The sequence below is a fragment of the Oncorhynchus gorbuscha genome, linkage group LG10 (assembly GCF_021184085.1).
Source record: "Oncorhynchus gorbuscha isolate QuinsamMale2020 ecotype Even-year linkage group LG10, OgorEven_v1.0, whole genome shotgun sequence".
NCBI lineage: Eukaryota > Metazoa > Chordata > Actinopteri > Salmoniformes > Salmonidae > Oncorhynchus > Oncorhynchus gorbuscha.
This window is the reverse complement of record NC_060182.1, coordinates 67,912,279-67,934,095: the sequence shown is the minus strand read 5'-3', so window position 1 is coordinate 67,934,095 and position 21,817 is coordinate 67,912,279. Positions and strand designations below refer to the sequence as shown.

At 41.4% G+C, this 21,817-nt stretch overlaps 1 protein-coding gene across 1 annotated transcript; it reads left to right on the top strand.

Annotated features, from left to right (window-relative positions):
- Positions 1–3,173: 3,173 nt before the first annotated feature.
- On the top strand, positions 3,174–15,550 carry LOC124046414 (apoptosis regulatory protein Siva-like). Its single transcript, XM_046366760.1, has 4 exons — positions 3,174–3,371; positions 10,881–11,063; positions 14,298–14,451; positions 15,319–15,550. The coding sequence occupies exons 1-4, from the start codon at positions 3,221–3,223 to the stop codon at positions 15,365–15,367; spliced, it is 537 nt and encodes a 178-aa protein (XP_046222716.1). The 5' UTR covers positions 3,174–3,220; the 3' UTR covers positions 15,368–15,550.
- The last annotated feature ends 6,267 nt before the right edge of the window (positions 15,551–21,817 follow it).

Below are 21,817 nucleotides of genomic sequence, written 5' to 3'. Positions count from 1 at the left end.
TGGCCAAGGCTTTCGACTCTGTCAATCACCACATTCTTATCGGCAGTCTCATCAGCCTTGGTTTCTCAAATGACTGCCTCGCCTGGTTCACCAACTACTTCTCAGATAGAGATCAGTGTGTCAAATTGGAGGGCCTGTTGTCTGGACCCACCTGTAATAAGCGCTCCAGCGGGTATATTTCACTAGTCACCCCCAATGCCAACTCCTCCTTTGGCTGCCTTTCCTTCCAGTTCTCAGCTGCCAAAGACTGGAACTACTTGCAAAAATCACTGAGGCTGGAGACTCATATCTCCCTCATTAACTTTAAGCATCAGCTGTCAGAGCAGCTTACTGATCATTGCACCTGTACATAGCCCATCTGTAAATAACCCACCCAACTTCCTCATCCCGATACTGTTATTTCTTATTTTTTGCTCCTTTGCACCCCAGTATCTCTACTTGCACATTCATCTCCTGCTCATCTATCACGCCAGTGTTTAATTGCTAAATTGAAATTATTTCGCCACTATGGCCTATTCATTGCCTTACCTGACTAATCTTACTACATTTGCACACACTGTATATAGACTTTTCTATTGTGTTATTGACTGTACATTTGTTTATCCCATGTGTAACTCTGTGTTGTTTGTGTCGCATTGCTTTGCTCTTGGCCAGGTCGCAGTTGTAAATGAGAACTTGTTCTCAACTGGCCTACCTGGTTAAATAAAGGTGAAATTAAAACAAATGTAAAAAAATGCAAGTAATTGTATTGTAGGCTAATATGGGATATGATTTGCTTTTACGACAATTTCATAAACAACACCTGACAAAGCATAAGTTGATGAGAAGCTACCTGTCAGAATCTCCCTAGGAGAGGTGGGTTTGAAGTCAGGCGCAGGAGAGCAAGAATTCAAAGGGCGTTTTATTACTGGTCCACCAACATAACAAGTACAAGGACCACAAAAGTAGCCACAAGAAAAAAGGAACGCAGTCTAGTTAAAAACGGAAGAACATCCTCCTCTACTAAACTAACGTGCGGGAAAAGTCGTGACACTTCCTCACTGGAACCTTTAAAATAAAACTTATATGATAGCTACATACCCCGGTTTTTAATACAAATGTAGTGCATTGATGAATTATATGTTGGATATTATGTAGCTACAAATATATGTATATTTGAAACAATGAGTAGTCTACATTTACATGCACACAAATAATTAGATATTAAACTGATGATGGCAGTAGGCAGAGTATGGAAATACTAATGTAAACCGTTCCGTGGACTTCAGGAAACAGCAGAGGGAGCAGCCCCCTACCCACATCGACGGGACAGTAGTGGAGAAGGTGGAACGTTTTAAGTTCCTCGGCGTACACATCACGGACAAACTGAAATGGTCCACCCACACGGACAGTGTGGAGAAGAAGGTGCAGCAGCGCCTCTTCAACCTCAGGAGGCTGAAGAAATTTGGCTTGTCACCAAAAGCATTCACAAACTTTTACAGATGCACAATCGAGAGCATCCTGTCGGGCTGCATCACCGTATAGCCACTATAATAATGAAAAATGTATGCAATAAATGTATCCCTAGCTACTTTAAACAATACCAGTTTATATAATGTTTACATACCCTACATTACTCATCTCATATGTATATACTGTACTCTATACCATCTACTGCATCTTGCCTATGTTTTCGGCCATTGCTCATTCATATATTTTTATGTACATATTCTTATTCATTCCTTTACACTTGTGTGTATAAGGTAGTTGTGAAATTGTTAGGTTAGATTACTTGTTAGATATTACTGCATGGTCGGAACTAGAAGCACAAGCATTTCGCTACACTCGCATTAACATCTGCTAACCATGTGTGTGACAAATAAATGTGTTTTGATTTGATTTAAACACCTTACTCTTCTAATCTTAACTGGTGAAAGGTCAAAATCTTTGTAAGCATATGCCGATTAAAACACCTGGTTTTCTGAGCAATGTTTTGAATTATTAGGACATGTAGAAAGCCTTAATCCTAACCGGAAGGTTGCAAGTTCAAACCCCCGAGCTGACAAGGTACATATCTGTCGATCTGCCCATGAACAGGCAGTTAACCCACTGTTCCTAGGCTGTCATTGAAAATAAGAATTTGGTCTTCACTGACTTGCCTAGTTAAATAAAGGTTAAAAAAATCGGTGTTTCAGCAGTGTATTATTATAATATATTTTAATTTTAAACATACAATCTACCTGTGAAGCCGCTCTTCATTTACATTATGTTCATCTAGCAGACACTCCCATCCAGAGTGACCCACAGAAACAATCATGCTCAAGCGCCCTACCCAAATATCCCAGACATCGACAGATCCCGCACCCAGTCGATTTGGAGACCTGAACCAGCGACCTCTCGTCCACCAGCCCAACGGTCCCAACCGCCAGACCACCAACCATCCAAGAACCGTAACCACAGTATTTGATCTGCGCGTGTGCTAGCCGAGCGAGCCTCTCTCTTATTATCAGTGGAGTGAGTTCGTGAAAAACGGAAAGTATTGTAACGACCCTGGGTTTATAAGCACGGAAAACAACTTTGCCGCACGAGCATGCCTTGCGGCACAGTCGATAGTGCGCCGGACCTCGGGCTCGAAGGTCGAGGGTTCAAAACCTGTTCCCCGTTGTTTCATTACACTGGTGTCAGAACTGATCGGACCTTGCATCCACGACAGTGCGTGTGCTTGGCGGGCGAGCGCGTTCCTGTAAGACGTAGAGTTGCAAGCTAGCGCGCCGGAACTCGGGCTAGAAGGTCGAGGGTTCGAGATCTGCTACTTGCTGTTTCATTACAGTATGCATCTTAGAAATAGTTTTTACATACATTTTCACAGAAAGGTTGCGCAAAAATAACATGGTCACTGCGGTAGAACGTTTATTTTGCGATTTTCTGCATTTATCAAAAGACCCATCAGTAGCCTGATTTCAGATCTGTCCATGTGAACAGGACTATAAGAGAAAACGTTCTTCTTGCAAAGCATGTAAACGTTTTAAACATACTTTTATATGAATCTGACTTTCCACAATAATCGTGCTGCAACATAAATATTCAAACACTAGCACATGACTTGCCTCGTTAAATAAAATAATAAAACACTTGGAATGAGTAATCAAAATCAAACAGTCACGTGATAAGAGATCAATGGTCGGATTGGTTAGTTCGCAGGCAAGTGAGTATTTCCCCGTCTTTGCTCCGCAAGCATTTTATGTTTGGATGCACGTTCTTCGCCAAAAAAATGCCTAAAAGATCTTATCCTTTCGCTGAATCTTTCTCATCGCAGTATAAAATTCACATTGGACAACAGGAGTTTAACGATCACGGCGTATATGGGGACAAGTACAGACAAGAAATCTACGGTAAGGTTTGCTGTCTGAAATAACTGGCTGGCTGTTAGCTAACTAACATTAGCTGGCCCTACTCCATGTGCTGTTGTTTAGCTAGCGGTAAATACTAGCTAGCTAACATTGGCTAGGTAGTTTACAACAGCTACCTACCTACACCAAATGTTAATGTCCATTTATTACTTGACAATTTAGCTAGGTGGCTATATCCACTCACGACAGGCATTACATGTAGCTTGTTTTAGCCTTTGACTATTTCCAGGTAACGTTAGCCACAAACGTTACAGAAATATACTGTACAGTTAAACTATAAACGCAACAATTACTAATCTATTTTTTTCTTCTGAGTTACAGTTCATATAAGGAATCCTATGGATTTCACATAACTGGGTAGGGGCGCAGCCTTGGGTGGTCCTGAGTGGGCAAAGGCCCACCCACTTGGGAGCCAGGCCCAACCAATCAGACTGTGGTTGTAAGGCGGATTGTACATGCTGCCAAAATCTCTAAAACGGTGTTGGAGGGGCGTATGGTAGAGAACTGAACATTCAATTCTCTGGCAACAGCTCTGTTGGACATCCCTGCAGTCAGGATGCCAATTGTATCACATTGAGAGAGCATACATCTGTGGTATTGTGATGTGTGACACAACTGCACATTTTTAGTGGTCTTTTAATTGTCCCCAGCACAAGGTGCACCTGTGTAATGATCACGCTGTTTAATCAGCTTTTTGATATGCTTCACCTGTCAGGTGGATGGATTATCTTGACAAATGATAAAATGCTAACTAACATGGATGTAAATATGTTTGTACACATCTTTAGGGAAATAAGCTTTTGTGTGTATGATACTAGGGATGTTTGATTTAGCCTAGCTATGCTTTCTGGCTAGTTACTATGTTAGGTCGTTAGGAATCAACATTTCTTTAATTTCTCATTTTTAAGCGATCGGAGGAGATCCAAAGGGTCACGGACAGGTCAATGTAATCACCTGTCAGGATTCAGCATGTTTTGTCTAATATCTTAAAAGATGGGGTGGTCATATTGTTATGACATTTTCAGGGCTGATGTAGAACACAGATTCAAATGAAAGTACAATTTTATTAAATTAATATGCAAATCAGGCAGTACGGAATACATCATTAGTCATTTAAGACCAATTTATAGTAGGGTGGTAAATGATCAGATCTTCATGCTATATGCTAAACAGAGTTTGTAACAATTTATGACAATTAGAAAACAACATTTATACTACTGTATGCAAATGAGATATTAGCATATTACCAGTCTTAAGAACTAAAAAAAAATGTACTCATTAAGTTGTCATATTGTTAATATATATTGATGTTTTATGCAGAACTGGGAGTCTACACTGAGCAGTAAGGTGCCACGCATGCACAAAAAGATGGGCTCCTATTTACCAGTTATGTTGTATTCAATAGCCCAACTGATGAGTACTAGAGTGCCAAATAAGTCTAACATGGCTTACTTCTAAGGTAGGTCTACGCCAGAGTTGGGTTAGGTTGTAATGTTATTTTTAGGGATGCACAATATATCGGTGAACTTATGGAAATCGGCCGATATTAGCTAAAAATGCTGACATCGGTATCGGCCCGACATCTAGTTTAATGCCGATGTGCAAAACCAATGTCAAAGCTGACGTGCATACCTATATAACATAGGTATACGATGTAATGACAATGCGTAGAATGTTGTGTTACTACACGTGCAATGCAGCATTCCTACCCTAGCCCACAATGTCTGCTGTGTGAATCGAGGTAAATGATTTCATTGCCATTGACAATCAACCGTTATCTGTCGTGGGTGATGTTGGCTTTCACGACTGGTCATGAACCGGTACTAAGTGCGCTATTTTTCAGATGTTGCCCTACCGGAGTTACACGGTAATAGCGTCACTGCTATTAGCTTCACAACATACTATGGAACGCCTTTTGGGTCTTTGTCAAAAAATACATGTCAATTAACACTATTTGACACGTTAAATAAGCTTTTAATTTGACACATTAAATAACACTGTTCTATTATAGAATGTTGTGTGTTTTGAATTTGCACGTGCAAGCCAAGCGCGTCAGTAGCACTGTCGAAGCTGTTCAAAACTTTTGCGAACACTGGCCACAAATGATGTTTTTGCAATACTGCGCTAGTAATTAACAATTTATTTGTTTGACTGCAACTTCCGGGGTAGCTAGCTAGCTATCACCAATACAACCAGCCTGAAAACAATGACCAGTAGTTATTTTCATTATTTTTAGCAATGATTTCAAATCAAATTCTATTTGGGACATGGTCAAATACTACAAGTGTACACTTCACCGTGAAATGCTTACTTACAAGCCCTAAACCCAACAATGCAGTTCAAGAAGAGTTAAGACTCTTCAAGTAAAATAAAAGTAATAATAAAGTAGCACAAAAAGGATAACGAGGCTATATACACGGGGCACCGGTACCAAGTCAGTGTGCGGGGTTACAGGTTAGTTGAGGTAACTTGTATATGTAGGTGGGGGTGAAGTAACTGCATGGATAATAAACATCGGGTAGCAGCTGGAATCATTGTGAGTAAGTATTAGCTAGGTAGCCACTTGTTGTTCGCCTATTAAAATTGAACATCAGTTCATGAAAATAAATGGCTAGCCAGCTACTTAAACCTGTTGCCAAAAGCTAACGTTATAAGCAGCCAGCTAGCTTCATCTGGCTAGTGAGGCTCGACCGGGTTATGTGTTGTGAAGCTAGCCACAATAAGGATTAGGCACAATTGTGGAATTTGCGGTTTGCCTTCAAAATTAAAGTTATTTTGAAAGTGTTGCAGAAGGTTACAATTGGTGGAATAATGCCATATTTAGACTATATAATATTAAACCAGGTTGGAATGTGAAGCAATGAAATGGGGTATCAATCTACTCGGTGACACCCACAGAACCCCACTGAAGAGTTTACACAAATATTTGCGTTGTAGCTCTTGTTGTGTGACTGTGAAATCACCTCCCCAGTCGGCCTATTGTGTGTTGACATTCATATTGCACTATACAGCGTTACCTAAGGATTGGTGATCAATGAAATGGGGTATCAGTCTACTCAATACCCAAGATATTTTTTTCCCCTACATCCTCAGTTTTCAGATTCTTAAATGTCCACGCAATACGATTTTTCCTCAGGATTAGTGTTTAATACACACAGGTGGACGACAAATGAGGCTCAATTCAGTTGTTTCAGAGTCTCTCAATAAGAGCTACAACGCTTATGTTCTCTGGGTGTAACTGAGTAGACTGATATCCCATGTCATTGATCCATAGTTAAGGCTGTACAGTGAAATAAGTATGCCCCCAATGCAATTCTAAAGTATAATACATCCTGTGTGATTTCAACAGATTTGTCAAATTAACAAATTGACATTTGTTTTTTTATTTATTTATATATATCCTCGTTTAGGATGATCGATTCAAATATGGCATGATTCTACTATTTGTAATTTGCATTACTGTCGATGACATACTTTTATTTTGAAAACTAACCCCACAGTCCACTATTGTGGCTAATCCTTATTGTGGCTAGCTTCACAGATGGGTCTGACCACCATTTAATCCAATAAGAACTGTCTTGTAATTTTGTATATTTTTTTAGATGACACATAACTGAAACAGATTGTTTTGCTGTTTTTGGGGAAAAACATTTGTTTGCATCCATGAGCAAGCTAGCTTTCTTTTTCTGACTAGCACCGTAGGTGCGCGAGGAAACTTTACCAGCATCATAGCATACAGTTGAGGTCGGAAGTTTACATGCACTCAATTAGTATTTGGTAGCATTGTTTAACTTTGGGTGACATGTTTTGGGTAGCCTTCCACAAGCTTCCCACAATAAGTTGGGTGAATTTTTGTCTAATTCCTCCGGACAGAGCTGGTGTAACTGAGTCAGGTTTGTCGGCCTTACTTCTCTTGCTTCTCTCTGTGTATTGATTTTAGGAAAGACATTGCTGTTTATGGTTAGGTACAGTCGTGCAATGATTGTGCTTTTTTTTCCGCAAATGCGCTTTTAAATCATCCCCTGTTTGTCGAAGTTGGCTGACTTTGTTAGGAAGAAATAGTCTTCACACAGATTGCAAAGAGCCAGGCAGCCCTAACTGCTGCATATACCCTGACTTTGGTGCAAGAAAAGTGACACAATTTCACTAGTTAAAAGAAATGCATGTTAGCAGGCAATATTAACTAAACATACAGGTTTAAAAATATATACCTGTGTATTGATTTTAAGAAAGGCATTGATGTTTATGGTTAGGTACACGTTGGAGCAACGACAGTTCTATTTCGCGAATGCGCACCGCATCGATTATATGCAATGCAGGACACGCTAGATAAACTAGTAATATCTTCAACCATGTGTAGTTATAACTAGTGATTATGATTGATTGTTTTTTATAAGATAAGTTTACTGCTAGCTAGCAACTTACCTTGGCTTCTTACTGCATTTGCATAACAGGAATGCTCCTCGTGGAGTGCAATGAGAGGCAGGTGGTTAGAGCGTTAGACTAGTTAACTGTAAGGTTGCAAGATTGAATCCCCGAGCTTGACAAGGTAAAAATCTGTCATTCTGCCCCTGAACAAGGCAGTTAACTTCTTATGGCCAGGGGGCAGTATTGAGTAGCTTGGATGAATAAGGTGCCCAGAGTGAACTGCCTGCTACTCAGGCCCAGAAGCTAAAATATGCATATTATTATTATATTTGGATAGAAAACACTCTGAAGTTTCTAAAACTGTTTGAATGATGTCTGAGTATAACAGAACTCAGATTTTCGCCTGCCATATGAGAAAAATCCAACCAGGAAGCGGGAAATCTGAGGTTTGTAGTTTTTCAACTCAGCCCCTATTGAAGATACACGGTGATAATGGTTATGTTTCACTTCCCAAGGCTTCCACTAGATGTCAACAGTATTTGGAACCAGTTTTGAGGATTCTACTCTAAAGGAGGGGCTAATAAGGGCTCTTTGAGTGAGTGGTCTGGCAGTGCCACAGCATCGGTCTGGCGCGCTCAAGTGAAAGGTAGCTATGTTCCACTACATTTGTGCAGACAAAGGAATTGTCCGGTTGGAACATTAATGAAGTTTTATGTTAACATCCTAAAGATTGATTCCATACTTAAGTTGGCATGTTTCTACAGGCTGTAACGGAACTTTTTGAACTTTTCGTTCGGCGCGACCTGAACGCGCTTTTGTATTTGTTTACCAAACGCCCTAACAAGAAGATATTTGGACAAAACTGATGGACATTATCGAACAAATCAAAACATTTATGGTGGAACTGGGATTCCTGGGAGTGCATTCTGGGGAAGATCCTCAAAGGTAAGTGAGTATTTAAAATGCTATTTCTGAGTAATGTTGACTACCCAATATGGCAGGTATCTTTTTGGCTGCTGTGTTGTCTAAAGGCTGTACTCTGATTATTGCATGGTTTGCTTTCTCCGTAAAGTAAAATAAATAAATCTGACAGTGGTTTCATTAAGGAGAAGTTTCTCTAAAGTTCCATGTATAATAGTCTTAATCAATATTTATTATGAGTATTTCTATAAATTGATGTGGTTATGCAATATCACAGCATGTTTTAGAACTAAACGTAACGCGCCAATGTAAACTCATATTTTTTAAAATATAAATGTGAACTTTATCAAACTTAACACATGAAGTCCTATGAGTGTCATCTGATGAAGATCATCAAAGGTTAGTGATTCATTTTCTCTTTGTGCTTTTTGTGACTCCCATCTTTGGCTAGGAAAATGGCTGTGTTTATTCTGTGGCTTGGTGGTGACCTAACATAATCAATTTGTGGTGCTTTTGCTGTAAAGCATAATTGAAATTGGACACTGGTGTGATTAACAACAAGATTACCTTTAAAACGGTATAAGATGCATGTATGTTTGAGGATTTTTATGAGATTTCTGTTTTGAATTTGGCGCCCTGTACTTTCACTGGCTTTTGTCATATCGAAGTTAACTGACTTGCCTTGTAAAAATAAAGGTGTAAAAAAAATCTGACCGGTGTCCAAAAATACAGATTTCCGATTGTTATGAGAACTTCAAATCGGCCCCAATTAATCGGCCATTCCGATGAATCGGTCAACCTCTACCTGTGATGGGAGGATGAACTGCACTTTTCCCAGGAAATAATTAGCCTAGTCTCAGGAGCGGGTGAGCTGCCTGTTAGCCAGATGGGACACATTTTCAGTTCACTGGTATTTATCCGTTTGTAGAACTGTAGCCACTGAATTCTGTTACTTTTCACTTGAAAGAATAAAACCATCAATCACACAGTTCGCCTCTGGCACAATGAAGCCAATGCTGCGCAGCGCTCCCCATTTCCACAGTTGCCCACACAGCTAGCAAACTAGCACTCATTCATGGAAATGGGGTTTTGCGGAAAGTGAATTTGGACCAATCCCTGACAACCCATACATCAAAATGTAGCTATGAAACTACTTTGTAACCTGCCCCCCCCACCCCCACCCGTGTCTCTGATGCAATGACTGAGCCGAAAAATGTTTTACCTTATATTTCAGTCAACGGACATCCGATGACCGTGAAACACCCTCAGGACTTTCCAGTACTTCTTAGCAATACAATGTTAAATCGATCTTACTCTGGTAGGTTGCGGAATACCTTCCGCGAAGAGCATATATGAACACACTGATTTTGCAGGTTTCACAAGAAGGGCTGTCCCAAAATGGAAAGTTCTTAGCACGGCACTTGGTTTCCATCTGGACTCATATTGTGTAAATTTGTAGACATGGGTAACAACTACCATTTTCATGTTTTCCATTGATTTATGTATTTTGACAACCCTGTTGACACTTAGTGAGAATGGATTTTGTCTACTGCTGTTTTTTTTGTAGAATTCTCTCAAAGCGTCCATTGTTTGTCGCATAAACTAACACCCCTAATTATGGTGTTTGTCACCTAGTCAGAAGACCGCTTCTGGGCATATTAAGATGTCAGCATGCTTCAGTTTTGCTGGTGCAGTGCTAGGCGACCAGAACGAGTGTGCTCGCATATCCCTGAAGACCTTCACTTGAAAAATGAGAAAGTGGCAATAGTTCTGTTTATCCATTTTGAAATGCCATAGCCAGTATACACTTCCTCAAAATAGTCACAATTAATCTAAGATAAATTTGTCAATTTTGATGTTTTTGCAGGCAAGATCTTAGTCAGGCAATCTTTCATCTGACGAGTATGTTTGGTGCAGTAAGTGGGAAAAATTGTGCATGAGGACGAGTTGTCCCTCGTTGAATGACAACAGGCAGTTTATTGAAGAATCCCTACTGTTGACCAATGGCCGACAAGGGTGCGTAGACTTCGGCTACCGATTTGGGCTTGCCTAGATTAAAACGTGTACCCGACCACCTGAAAAACCCCTTGCTGAAGTCCAAAACATCAGGATATATGCACAAACTGTTTCAGCTGGGAAACATGCGGATGCCTTTTGAAGACGGTAATCTGCTGTTTGCTTATCTCTGCCTCTCTCTTCCAGAAAAGACAAAGACCCTGCTCTTCAATGGTACTAAAGCTGTCATGGGGAAAATCTGGAATATAGATACGGAGAAGTGTTCAACAATACAGTCTTCGGGGCCAGGTGTGACACCTGACGTGAGCCGGACACTACTGAGGGGACAGACACTGATTGGACAGGATGGCAGACTTACACGTGTCCAAGGTAATAATCTTCTCAGGTGAATTGTAACTTTCACCCACATCTGAGAATGGGCTGAAGGGAAACCATTCCAGTCAGAATTTAAATCACTGTTCCGTCTTCAATTCAGAAAATGATTACTCTTTTTAGTACAGGGGTGTCAAACTGATTAAATGAAGGGCAGAGTGTCTGCTGGTTTCAGTAGTGGCCCACCCATTAGTGAGTTAGGGGCAGTGCCTCACTTGTGATTGGTCAAAAAATGTGTTATTTTTTTACACACACACACAGTTGGAAGTTTACACCTTAGCCAAATATATTTAAGCTCAGTTTCACAATTCCTGACATTTAATTATAGTACAAATTCCCTGTTTTAGGTCAGTTAGGATCACCACTTTATTTTAAGAATGTGAAATGACAGAATAATAGTAGAAAATTATTTCAGCATTTCTTTCATCACATTCCCAGTGGGTTAGAAGTTTACATACACTCAATTAGTATTTGGTAGCATTGCCTTTTTAAATTGTTTAACTTGGGTCAAAAATTTGGGGTAGCCTTCCACAAGCTTCACACAATAAGTTGGGGGAATTTTGTCCCGTTCCTCCTGACAGAGCTGGTGTAACTGAGTCAGGTTTGTAGGCCTCCTTGCTTGCACACACTTATTTTTAGTTCTGCCAATAAATTTTCTATGGGATTGAGGTCAGGGCTTTGATGGCCACTCTAATATCTTGACTTTGTTGTCCTTAAGCCATTTTGCCACAACTTTGGAAGTGTGCTTGGGGTCATTGTCCATTTGCAACCCAGCTTTAACTTCCTGACTGTCTTGAGATGTTGCTTCAATATATCCACATAATTTTCCTTCATGATGCCATCTATTTTGTGAAGTGCACCAGTCTCTCCTGCAGCAAAGCACCCCCACAACATGATGCTGCTACCTCCGTGCTTCACAGTTGGGAAGCCTTGCAAGCCTCTCCTTTCTCCTCCAAACATAATGATAGTCATTATGGCCAAACAGTTCTAGTTTTGTTTCATCAGACCAGAGGACAGTTCTCCAAAAAGTACGATCTTTGTCATGTGCAGTTGCAAACCGTAGTCTGGCTTTTTATGGCGGTTTTGGAGCAGTGGCTTCTTCCTTGCTGAGCGGCCTTTCAGGTTATGTCGATATAGGACTCGGTTTACTCTGGATATAGATATTTTTGTACCCTTTTCCTCCAGCATCTTCACAAGGTCCTTTGCTGTTGTTCTGGGATTGATTTTCACTTCTCGCACCAAAGTACGTTCATCTCTAGGAGACAGAATGCGTCTCCTTCCTGAGCGTTATGACGGCTGCATGGTCCCATGGTGTTTATACTTGCATACTAGTTTGAAGGTAGGCCTTGAAATACATCCACAGGTACACCTCCAATTGACTCATGCTAATTGACATTTATCAGAAGCTTCTAAAGCCATGACATTTTCTGGAATTTTACTAAGTCATTTAAAGGCACAGTCAACTTAGTGTATGGAAACTTCTGACCCACTGGAATTGTGGTAGTGTATTATAAGTGAAATGATCTCTGTGAAAAATTACTTGTCATGCACAAAGTAGATGGTTTGTTAACAAGACATTTGTGGAGTGGTTGAAAAACAAGTTTAATGAATCCAACCTAAGTGGATGTTAACTTCCGACTTCAACTGTAAATTCGAACAGCACAAAGTAAATGGACTGTCCTGGGGTGCTCAAATGTGCGTCCGTTCAGTCAGAACTTCTGGGTCTGCTCTCCCTCCCAATATGTCTCTTGCACCAGATGGCTTACTTACATGAGACTAGACTAGATCTGCTCTATCAGTTAGCTGGAGCTAAAGAGAATTTTAATTAACTTGTAAATAAATTGGGGCGGCAGGGTAGCCTAGTGGTTGGACTAGTAACCGGAAGGTTGCAAGTTCAAACCCCAGAGCTGACAAGGTACAAATTTGTCGTTCTGCCCCTGAACAGGCAGTTAACCCACTGTTCCTTGGCCGTCATTGAAAATAAGAATTTGTTCTTTAACTGACTTGCCTAGTTAAATAAAGATAAAATAAAATAATACAATTTTTTAAAAGCAGTTATTGTAACCTGGTACCTGATAAACCGGACAAGAGTCGAAGAACCGAGGGATACATTAGCTCGAACCATCTCGGGTCTGGTAGGACAATCATGGCTAATTTTGTTACCCCCATATTTTTCATCATGTTCTACTGTAAGTGACCTGTTGTGTGGACTAAGGCAGCATAAAATCGGGTCTATCACAAAGTATGATCAATTTAATTAGCCAGCTACAGTAATTTTGAGAGAGAGCTGGTTAATTTGACCAAAAAAAAGTAAACCAAACTATCTATTTTTTTTGATAAGCCGCTAGCTAGTTAGCTCACATGCCAATTTAAAGTCTTAGATATTAGTTTACAAACTCGGGAATATGAAGTTAGATTCTGAAATAACTGGCTAGCAGCGCGACATGCTTTGTGACATTATGAGCTAGCTATCCATTACATTACATTTAAGTCATTTAGCAGACGCTCTTATCCAGAGCGACTTACCCCAGTTGGATGTTTTCACGTATTACTTTAAAAAACATTTTTTTTAACTAGGCAATCCCGTTAAGAACAAATTCTTATTTACAGACTGCCTACCCCGGCCAAACCCTAACCCGGATGACACTGAGCCAATTGCGCCTTAGCACTGAGATGCCGTGCCTTAGACTGCTGTGAGCCACAGGTGCATCGGCAGGCTTGTTACTTTCTCCCTGGTGTGTTTGTGACGTGAGCTGGCTGCTCGTTTTCATAGTGTACTCTGCTCAAAACAGTGGCAGCATGTGCAGAAGTGGTCATTGGGTTTTTGACATGCAAAAGTGGAATGGATATATTTCTGCTGTTCAAATGCACATTTCATTTTTATATATCTTCTCAAAGAATCTAGCAGTAGTTAGAGAACTTTTAATATTTCTGTCATGCTGCTTTGTTGCAAACCCACAACCACCTCGTGCGCCGAGTATTCAGCCAATCAGTGGCCGCCACTGGCTAGTTATCTATTTTCAATTTGTGTCCAATTGAGCTAAACATCCAGGTGAGGGGAGTTTCTAACTAATCGGTGACCTTAATTTATCGATCAAGTACAAGGGAGGAGTACGAACCCAGCAGACACATGGTCCTCTGTGTAATGAGTTTGACACCTTTGCTTTATGCCACGTTCAAGATGACTGGGAACGTGGAAGTCTCTGACATCCGACTGTGTGGTTGTCTCAGGTGCTGTGTTGGTTTCAAAGGGCAGTTGTGTGTGTCAGAAGGCCCAGATGACCAGGAGACAGTGCTCCCAGTGCGACCGCCCAGCCTGCCCCTCCTGCATCCAGCAGTGCTCCAACTGCTCCAGCCCCTGTTGCTCTGTCTGCACGGTCATCGAGTAAGTGACACTCCTCGCCCTTCTCCTTTCATCCGATTTTACTCTGGTCAGAGTGAACATCTCTTCTGAGTTGGGTAAAATCAGCAAGCAGAGCATCTACTGCTATTCCACTACCATAGTGTAAGGACCTCAAAGTTCTACATTAAATCATGTACAGAATAGAAGATTGAGTTCTCGACTGAAATAAAACAGTTTTTTTCTTAACACTCACAGGATACTGTATGGCTGTAGCCTACGCCAAATAAACCTGTAATAAAATCAACAGGTAGCTCACTTTGTCAGGACATACAATAGACAGCATAGTCATATAACGGAACCTGCCATGCCCAACCCTCTGCGGCTCAACCAACCACAAGGACTCCTGGCACAAACATTTCAGGCATTCCTGTGGTTGACAGACCGCAGGTTGACTGGCAGACTGGACCTTGCTAAACCCTGTGTAACTGGGTAAATGTGCACTGACAACCTATATAACCGGCATCTAACTGTCTGAGTCTCTACAATACTGCCCAAACACGAAAAAATGCACTAACTGCTCATAGCATGGAACTGAGAAAATGGTTTTTATTTACCTTGGTTTCACAGTATCTTTATACAGTTAATTTTAACATGCCCCCCATTTTATCCGAAACACAATACGAGGTAGGATACTTGTCCACATGACTAAGCATTTTTACTACAATAAATAACTCATTTTCGGCCAAATGAGCAGCTACTGCCTTTTTGCTTGGTACGGCAGAATAGTATGCAACATATTTGATTAAGCAAGCAGTGCAGAGCACGTACATTGAGATGTCACCTGTTTAAAAAAAGTTTATTCCACTTTACTTTGCTTGTTACTCATTGTTGTCTCTGTATCCTCTTCAGTTACAGTGGCCAGTATGAGCAAGTACTGTGCTGCGGCTGCTCATCGTAATCAACTGGCCATGAAGAAAATTAAGCATTATGCTTGAATGTTGTAATTTTACATTAAATATTCTTAACTCTAAATTGTTATACATGTTTATGCTTATTTTTTTAAAATTCTAACCATGATCCAACTGTGTTTTTGTATATATGTATTTTGCTATGTTTGTGGAATAAATACTTGGACGCTTTACTTTGCTTGTTTGCTACTTTGCTTGTCATGCACAGTTTACGTGCAGCTCATATGTATGTGTTTAATTTCAATCATGAATGACTCATGCTGCCCATAAGGGAAGTGGAGGTAGTGCAAAGTTAGTGTAGCAGGCTACATAATTGAATGTTTGAAACAAGGTTGTTCTACCAAGAAGTAGTAATCTATCACAGCAGCAGGTGGCAGCATATACCATGGTTTGATTCAGACATGAGCTGGTAAAAGATTCCTGTGACTTGGCTAAATACACTGCTGTTGCAGTCATCACTTTTTCTTGGCTCATCACTTATAGATTTCGGGGTCATGTATTATGCTCCGTGGATAATTGTTCTCGGTTGTGGACATACCCGGAAGTGCAGATTACCAGTCAAACAGGATTGTCATGTCACCCAGGCCCTATCCAGAAACAACCCAGAGACCATGTGTCCAACTCAAACCACGGAGGGCCAAGTGTCTGCGGGAATGAAACGTGTACATTTGAATGGATTGGATAGGTAAGCAATATGGTGAAAATTCCATCTGGCCGATCAGAGGGCACTGATGCTACTTCCGAATGTGTTTTTACCCATCGAATCCTTTTAAGTTTACCTCAAGCGTTTCTGGAGTAGGGGACTCATTGGAGACTTGTTTTTTTCTGAATAGGTGAACACTAGGTCCTAGCCTATGACTCATATCCTTATGTATTAGCTAGAGGTATTTGTTATGAGATTATACTGGAGTCCTTTCGAAACAGGCATTTGAACATGAGTCACACCAATGCTCCACAGGTCAGTTGTGGCTCTGGTCTATGGGGATCTCTGCAGTTTGTGTCCAAGAGTAGTTCTGGTTGGGTGAGCAGGCAGACAGCTGCTGGGTGGCCAGGCGTCCATCAGTCAAAGCACATTTGTTGGAAATTAAATCTTAAACTAGCTACACATCACTGGAAATAGGCTGCTGAGGTTGTAGAGCATGTACACTCCACAGGACTTCAGAACAAGTTTAAAGTTTTTGTCATGTGCACAAGTACAGTGAAATGCCTTGCTTACGCTTTCCCCATAATATCAGTAGCAATAAAAAAAATGAATTCAAGTAGAACAAAAATACATGACTAGAAATAAGAGGAACACAAAAGTAAGCAGTTCCAGGGTCAGTGACAATACCACTTTTACAATGTGCAGGGATTCTGGAGTGGTAGGATAAGATATGTATCAAGCTACTAGGCATCAGGATATATAAACAGAGTAGTAGCAGCGTAGATTATTTTTATTTAACCATTTAACTAGGCAAGTCAGTTTAGAACATTCTTATTTACAATGATGGCTTACCCTGGCCAAACGCTAACAACGCTGGGCCAATTGTGCGCAGCCCTATGGGACTCATCACGGCCGGTTGTGATACAGCCTGGAATCAAACCAGGCTCCGTAGTGACACCTCTAGCACTGAGATGCAGTGCCTTAGACCACTGCACCACTCGGGAGCCCTGATTTTGTGTGTGTGTGTGTGTGTGTGTATAGAGTCCGTATGAATGTGGGTTTTGGAGTGTCAGTGTGTGTAGAGTTCACAGGATGCTTCTCAGTGGAGGACCATCCTCAGTGAATTCCATAAAATTTGTAAAATATATAAAAAGTTAACCTTTTTAGATAAAACTACTAAATATAATCACGGCACCAAATAATTGATTAAAGCACTATTTTGCGAAGGTCTACAGTAGCTTCAACAGCACTCTAGGGTGCCAGAGGGAAACCTAGTCAGTTGTACAACTGAATGCATTTAACCCAGCCCCTCTGAATCAGAGCGGTGCAGAGGGCTGCAATAATCAACATCCACGGCGCCTGGGGAATAGTGGGTTGACTGCCTTGCCCAGGATGACAGATTTTTTTTTTTTACCTTGTCAGCTCTGGGATTCGATCCGGAAACTCATCAGTTACTTACCCAACACTCTAACCACTAGGCTACCTACCAGTTCACTTCTGTCTTCCTCTGGGTACACTGACGTTAATACAAAATCTAGGACGCTCATGGTTCTCACCCCCTTCAATAGACTTACACAATTATGACAACCTCCGGAGGACGTCCTCCAACCTATCAGAGCTATTGCCGCATGAACTGACATGTTGTCCAACCAATCAAAGGATCAGAGAACTAATCTAGTATTTAAAGCATAAGCTACAGCTAGCTAGTACTGCAGTTCATAAAATGTGGTGAGTAGTTGACTCAAAGAGAAAGACTGTAGTTAAACCGTTTTTAACAAATTCATTTTATCCAAAATTAATGAAGTAACTTTCAGTTACACAATGTTACTTAGCTAGCAAATTAGGCTAGCTAGTTTAGCCTATTGGAACACCCTGCTCAAACAGAGAGGTGCTATGTTAGGGATGCTAGCTAATAGAAATAAGACCATGCTCATGGAAAAAAAAGAAATCCTATCATAAACGGCACTGACCGCCACTGGAAGAGCATGCATATAGTGAGTGTGCATGGTAGAGTCGGTGCAAAAAACAAAGGCTGATGCAGGTCATCCGAGTAACCTTTTTGTTAGCTAGGCTAGGGGTTAGGGTTATGTTTTGGAGTTAGGTTCAAGGGTTAAGGTTAGAGGAAGAGTTAGCTAAAAGGGTTAAGCTTAGGGGAAGGGTTAGTTAACATGCTAAGCATTTTCAAAGTAGCTAGAAAGTAGTAAGTACTTGAAAAGTTGCTAATTAGCTAAACTTATCTGATGAGATTTGAACTTGCAACCCTCGGGTTCCTAGACATTCATGTTAAATGCCTACCTATCCACCCAGACCAACCACCCCACTTTAATTGTTCCCTTAAGTAACCATCTGTCTTATTTAAACACACCAAACAATACATACACTATACCCAAAAGTGTGTGGTACACCTCTTCACATTAGTGGATTCGGCAATGTCAGCCACATCTAACAGGTGTATAAAATTGAGCACACAGCCATGCAATCACCATAGACAAACATTGTCAGTAGAATGGCCTTACTGAAGAGCTCAGTGACTTTCAACGTGGCACCGTCATGGGATGCCAACTTTCTAACAAGTCAGTTTGTCAAATTTCTGTCCTGCTAGAGCTGCCCCGGTCAACTATAAGTGCTGTTATTGTGAAGTGGAAACGTCTAGGAGCAACAACAGCTCAGCGCGTGATAGTCCACACAAGCTCACAGAACAGGACTGAGTGCTGAAGTGCATAAAGATAATCTGTCCTCGATTGCAACATTCACTACCGAGTTCCAAACTGACTCTCGGCAGCAACGTAAGCACAAGAACTCTTAATTGGAAGCTTCATGAAATGGGTTTCCATGGCCAAGCAGCCTATGCGTCGGCTGCAGTGAAGTAAAGCTCGCTGCCATTGGACTCTGGAGCAGTGGAAACGCATTCTCTGGAGTGATGAATCACACTTCACCATCTGGCAGTCCGACGGACAAATCTGGGTTTGGCGGATGCCAGGAGAACGCTACCTGCCACATTGCATAGTGACAACTGTAAAGTTTGGTGGAGCAGGAAGTAATGGTCTGGGGCTGTTTTACATGGTTTGGACTAGGCCCCATAGATCCAGTGAAGAGAAATCTTAACGCTACAGCATACATTGACATTCCAGATGATTCTGTGCTTCCAACTTTGTGGCAAAGGTTTTGGGAAGGCCCTTTCCTATTTTAGCATAACAATGCCCCCGTGTACAAAGCGAGGCCCATACAGAAATGGTTTGTTGAGATCAGTGTGGAAGAACTTGACTGGTCTGCACAGAGCCCTGACCTCAAACCCATCGAACACCTCTGGAATGAATTGGAACGCCGACTGCAAGCCAGGCCTAATCACCCAACATCAGTACAGTATTCCTCCTATCTACGTAGGTGAGGGCAGTGTGGAGTGCAATTGAGATTGCGTCGTCTATGTATCTGTTGGGTGCGGTATGCACATTGTAATAGGTCTAGCGTGTCTGGGATGATGGAGTTGGTGTGCCATAAACAGCCTTTCAAAGTAGTAGACTTGGGTCAAATCCTAGCCATCCTAGTAAACACATTGCAGAGTGTACATGTCTGTATGTCATCTAAAATAATTATTTGAAATATTCCGTTAATTAAAAGGTGGATGCCAGCGCTGGGGGTCTTCTCCCTTTGCTCTCTGAACTCTGTAATGACATTGTGTTAATGCACTCCTTAAAATGAGAACCTGCAGCTGTCAGGGTCTTGCGATGGGTGTAGAGAGATGACCAGGTTTTCATCACACCCCTACCTCTGGTACTCTAAAGAAACACATCACTGTTTTCCTTCTAAGACTGGACAGACTTGGACATCAACTGCAGTGGAAGCGTGTGGCTTTGTCTTTCACCCATTCTTTTGGGGACCAGCTGTGCTCGGAGTGCGAGCGCCGAGCCCAGTGATACTGCTGCTATAAATATGCGTCATTGAGTGTGAGTAAGTGGCAGCTGTGCAGTGGACCAAGGACACACTGTCTTGGCACTCCCTGGACGAGTCACTCCAAACAAGGGAACCCCAGCATGAACTGAAAATCAGTGATATGTTTTATGTTTACAACTAACTAATTCACTCCTTCATATATTCAACTTCTTAATGTAACTTATGTATTGTCGGGGAACTTGAATGTAACCAAGTCAATTATGTGAACAAATAAACTGAGGGGAAAAAATCATTTTATCACAATGTTAAAACAGAGATCCTTTCCACAATGTGTTTGTGAGTTCATTGTTACTGTCTCTCCATGAGAGCAATGTGATGGTGATTTGTCTGTGAGTTAAAAGAATCTCTATGCCGCAGATGAGTGTCTTGATAAGAGAATCGAGACTGGATGTTTGTACCAAGCTGTTTGTTGCTGGGAGTGTGTGTGTGCCCTTTTCAAGTTTGACCACCTGTCTTTTGTTAAGAAATAAATAAATAAACATGGGCCACACCAGCTGTCCCTGGCATTCCGTTCAGAGGTCAAGGGCTCCCACCGCTGGCCTTGTGAGGTGGTGGACACTTACAACTTTCATCACAACTTCCCCCAAGTCTGCCTCTAAACTGGGGAATAAATAAAAGAGTATTGTAGAGGTCAAAAACCATCTATATTTACCAGGAAAGTTTTCACTATTATATCATTTAACTCAAGGGTACACATCACAGCCCTGACATCCTCAGTTATTCCTTATCACATGGCCCATACTTTCCATTCTCAGGTTTGGTTCATGTAGATAGAAATCTGTACATGATGGCCTAGTGCAGAAGTGACATCCAGATCGTGATGTGAAATCCCTGAGAACTGAAGTAATGTTTACAGTTTGAGGGCCCTTATTTACTGGGAGGTACTGTACAGGAGGCCGTTAAGGGTGTTTATGAATGATCTTCGGAGGACCTTATTTTCTTTGTGCTGTGGATGGCTGGCCAGCACCGCAGTGTCGTCTGTCTGTGCATAAAGTAGGTGCTTGGGAGTTGGAGCAGACAATGGGAGCAGCTGAGCTACTACCCACGCACACAATAGTGGTGGGATGAGGCCAAGGTTGGGGCAGTAGTTCGGGGGTGGGATGGGGGCTGAGTGGATGCTGCCTTGTCAGAGGGTGTGCTGGGTGGGGGAGGATGGTGGGAACTCCCAATTCATCCCTATTGGTAATGCATAGCAGAGCAGCTGGATTTCTTTAGATGTGCAGTGGGGGAATAATTAAGACCCCTCTGCAAAGAAAATGACCAGTGAATTGGAATGGAGATCCCCAATTACTCATGGATCTTTTTGTTTGTTTGCTCATGTATGGAACTTAATCCAGCATTTTAAGTTTAAGTTTACTTTCATTAAAAGGAAATGGAAGGTGATTAATATAAGGATAAATAACAATTGAACGTATTCATAGGTATTTTCTCTGCGGACTATTGTCAGTAACTCTGGAATAATGACATGCCACCGCTAAAGATCCTGTCCTTGGATGCAGCTTATGGGTTCAATGGGATAGAGGCTAAGACCCACAGTATTATCACATTGTGTTGTCAGTATACAGTCCTCTCACTACCCCCACACTGATCGGGTGTTGCTTGTGAGCAGGCAACAATGAAGACTCTCCTTGACAATATCTAAAAGGTCGGTACTGGAAAATTCAAGTAGGTATTACTACTTCAATTTCCCATGACAATAATTACACAGATTTATGGAGGAAAATCCTGTCTGTTTAGTGTGACTGTCAGTAAAGAACAAAACACAGGATTGAAGAACTAAATAGAAGTGGCCAGAGCTGTGCACATGGACAATGTTGAGGAAACACAAGAAAGAAATCCACAAGAG